The 3,802-nt window shown below is 39.8% G+C and overlaps 1 protein-coding gene across 1 annotated transcript in view; it reads left to right on the top strand.

Moving 5' to 3' along the window:
- The window catches only part of LOC107377637 (enhancer of rudimentary homolog), a 4,019-nt gene extending 1,280 nt beyond the window's left edge, over positions 1-2,739 (top strand). The window contains exons 3-4 of the mRNA XM_015947384.3: positions 1,861-1,981; positions 2,057-2,739. Of these exons, the coding sequence (XP_015802870.1) occupies positions 1,861-1,981; positions 2,057-2,159 (224 nt within the window). The 3' untranslated portion in view covers positions 2,160-2,739. The remainder of the gene's footprint in view (positions 1-1,860; positions 1,982-2,056) is intronic.
- Positions 2,740-3,802: the final 1,063 nt, after the last annotated feature.

Consider the following 3,802-nt stretch of genomic DNA (forward strand, 5'->3'; position numbering starts at 1 on the left):
AAGCCATATTTGATGGATTTTTTTACATTTTAGTACTTTTGCATCAGGCAGTTACATGGGCAGTCTTCTTTTATTATTGCCACTTACACACTAGCATCGGCTCCGCCTGCCCTAGCCCGGCCACGTTCGTTCCACCCTGCCTTGGCAGTCTGTGACGTTATGAGCACATCTCTGAGCACGTGGGCGTGGCAAAACAGAGCGACGAGTCCGCTGTGTCTCCATTATTAAACAAGAGTGGGCAGTCCTGCTTTTGGAGACTCTGATAGGGTGTGTGTGCGCGTGCGCGCCTCCTCACAGCGGTGAGGGACAGAGGAAGACGACTTCAGTCAGTGGCTCATTAACTCCACAGCATCCAGAACATAATAAATCGTGCATGCAGGAAGCTCCCGTAGGCTGATTCTATTCGCCAGTCGGAGGCTCCCCCTAACAGTAGGCATGCTTTTGAGCCAGCCAATCAGTTAGCAGTGGGCGTGTCTACCCTGTTAGGCTCCAGGCAGACCTTGAGGGCTGAAAAAACATCCAGTTGTATTCAGGAAAATTCCGGGCTACCTAAATGAGAAAACTTCCAACCCGGTCCAGGCGGAGTGGAGCTGATGCTAGTGTGTAAGGGCTTATGATTCCTGTGTAGGTATTTGATCTGTTTGGGCTGCGTCAGATCGGCTCAGGGTCCTGTGCCTGTTGAGGACGTCACACTAGATGATTGGCTTAACGTAGGAGTTACGGCTGTTACGATACCACGTTCATAAAAGTTACGTTCGCACGTTGACATTAAATATTTTGATTGGTCCAAACATATTTGCGATTGTAGTCCTTGCAGTTGGAGTCCTATAGTCCACAAACACTTTCTGATGAAAATTTGTTTTGTATTACCAAAGGAAATGTAAAATCAAAGCGAAAATACCAATTTATAAACGGAGACCCTTGGCGGCTCTTGATTTTGATAAAATAGGGCAAAATAAAATGACTTAAAATGAATGGATTTATTTACATAAGAATTAACAAAATAAACAACAATTCCGTATTTATACAAACGAAACTGGCTAATTATGTAAATTTAAAATATTTCACATAAAAACTGTTGTGCTTTTTGGCAGTCTGATGTTTATTTTATGTAGTTTCACATTCTTTGGTAAACAAAGACATTATGGTGTTTTATTAACAAATTACAACTATAAATAAAACATTTAGATGGTAAGAAACAAGAATTCATTAACAAAACTGCTAAACTCTTTCCTATCGTTATCGATGTGTGTGCGGGGTGGATTTGCTGAAGTGTGACATCATCGGCAAGTGCAGGACCCGAGCAGATCCGGTATCTACACCTGCGCACAATTTGTGTCGTGATGTCTCATTGTGAATCAAGATCAGGACTTTTGAAGCAGTTCTCATTTAATAGTTGAAGTTCATAACTCCCCATTGACAAACATGGTTCTTTACGATCTCCATGATCATTGTTAGGTTCTTGGAGGGCTGGGTGATATGGCCTAAATTTAATATCATCATTTGAGGATTTCACCTCGATAACGATACGTGGACGGTAACTACAGGTGTGCGCAGAATCAAAAGTCGTCCACTAGATGGGGCTGTCAAATGTATCGCGTTAAGTCACATTTTTATGTGACTCAAGGTGGTACAGCTTCTTAAAGGGACATGAACGCTGCCAACCTGCACACGTCTTTTCATTTTTTTATTTTCAGATTTATTGACATGGGAAAAATTATCACGATAAGAGTCAGGAATTTCGATAACGATACATTTTCTATTTATTGCCCAGCCCTATATTCTTGTTTTTTTTTCTTTTCTATTCAGTCCTTTATCACCCCATTGACAATTGCAGCCTGTCCTGCTCCTCTCTTCCAGGTGTTTGCAAAATGTATGAAGAGCATCTGAAAAGGATGAATCCCAACAGCCCATCCATTACCTACGACATCAGTCAGTTGTTTGACTTCATTGATGACTTGGCAGATCTGAGCTGTCTTGTGTAAGTATACATTTGAGTTCAAAAGAGTTTGTGAGCCAACTATTTCTCCAAGACCCTTTCTTACTTTTATTGCAGGTACAGAGCTGATACTCAGACATACCAGCCATACAACAAGGACTGGATTAAGGAGAAGATCTACGTGTTGCTGCGGCGTCAGGCCCAACAAGCAGCAAAGTAAAGTCATCTTTGACATGTCCTGCTACACTCACCTGAAGAGTCAACAGAGATCTATAATTGGAGAACATGATAGATTTGTGTACAAGGACAACATTTTCACTCTGACGAGAGGGGTTTTGTATTATACTATACATTAGAAAAGTAGCAGGTTTGCAAGATGGGGTGAGATAAGGAAATTTGGGCTTTATACTGTAGATGGTTTATGCTTGGCACAATCTCATTGTCATACACAATTTTCTAAATTGTTACACATATGAGGTGGATGTCCGTTAAACCGAGGAGATCTATGTCTGCAGAAAGGTTTTACAATATGTGGGGTGGGTAGAGGGTTTTTCTTTTTGTACTGTGGGCTTTAAATGCATTTACTTTTGAAGTAGAACTAGGTTAAGGTTAAGATTTGTTAAAATCCAGGAAGTAAAAAAAATTCTGCATTTCATCCGTTATTGTTTTTTCCCCATATATATTGAACCTACTGCTATGGTGGAAATTGTGTTTTTGTTGTTTTGTGTAATGGCAGATTTTTTTTTACTTGTTTTGTTTTGATGAGTTTCACTAAATAAACAATTGTTTGTTTTTTCTGACTTATTGTTCACTTTATGTATGTAGTATGTAGTTCTTACAAACCAGTGCATAATTCTGCAGGAAAACTTGGTTTTTCTCAATGGAGGGAAAACATACTGGAAGTTAGGAGGAGCAAATATTTAAATAGTGACTAAATTGAGTCAATATTAATGTTTTTGGCTATTCGAGTATTTTTAAAACAAAATTATTTTTGTGATAGTAAAGATTCTGGCAATGCAAAGGTCACTTAATTGTGAAAATCCCGAAATTATTGTTTTATGGCCTTTTTGTTGAGTGTGATGAAACTGTATTTGAGTATGGCCAAAAATGTGAGTAAACTGGACCGTATTTTTTGTGCTACTGTCTCTTTAAATGCGGCGGGCTGCCCTGTTGTGCTGTTGCTGTGCTGGAAACCCCGTACTGATTTAGAAGGGACCCAAGATGGCTGAAAACTCAAAGGGGCACATAGCAATTATCATAGCAAGACGTCTGGAATGAATGGCAAATAACAATATAATGTATAGCGCAGCTTTGAAGTAATTGTTTTACTCCAGTCTGTTGGCCTGCTTATTTTTAGGAAACCTGAATATGAATAGGGAGAGAAAGGTCTCTCCGCGGCCCCGAGCCAGAACATGGCGGAATACTTGGGGAAGAAATACAAGCTAATGCTAGTTAGCTGTCGTATTATTTAAAGAAAAGTTAAAGCGCTGGTATTGAATTGAATCGGTGTTTTCTGTCTGCAAGTATGAAATAATGATATCGGGGCTGAGTTGTGGTTAAATTTGTTTCTGGGGCTAGTTCGGTTCAGTTTTTTAGCTGGCGTAGCTCTGGCTAACGTTACCTGCAAGCGTACAAACTGTACCAACAAGAAGGCATTGTGTTTATAATCTCAGTTGAAACAGCGGAACTTGTTTTAAATAGAAACATTTCATATATTAGCTTGGGCTCTGTTTTGTCTTTCAGTCGCTGTTTTGTCGATTAATGTAGCATTTTTGGTTTTGTTAATTAGACAGTCGTTACTTTGCTAAAATGGTTTGTGCCGTTTTTGTGTGGCGCTCTGCCTGCACCCATGGTCAGATAAGT

The sequence above is a fragment of the Nothobranchius furzeri genome, chromosome 2 (assembly GCF_043380555.1).
Source record: "Nothobranchius furzeri strain GRZ-AD chromosome 2, NfurGRZ-RIMD1, whole genome shotgun sequence".
Taxonomy (NCBI): Eukaryota; Metazoa; Chordata; class Actinopteri; order Cyprinodontiformes; family Nothobranchiidae; genus Nothobranchius; species Nothobranchius furzeri.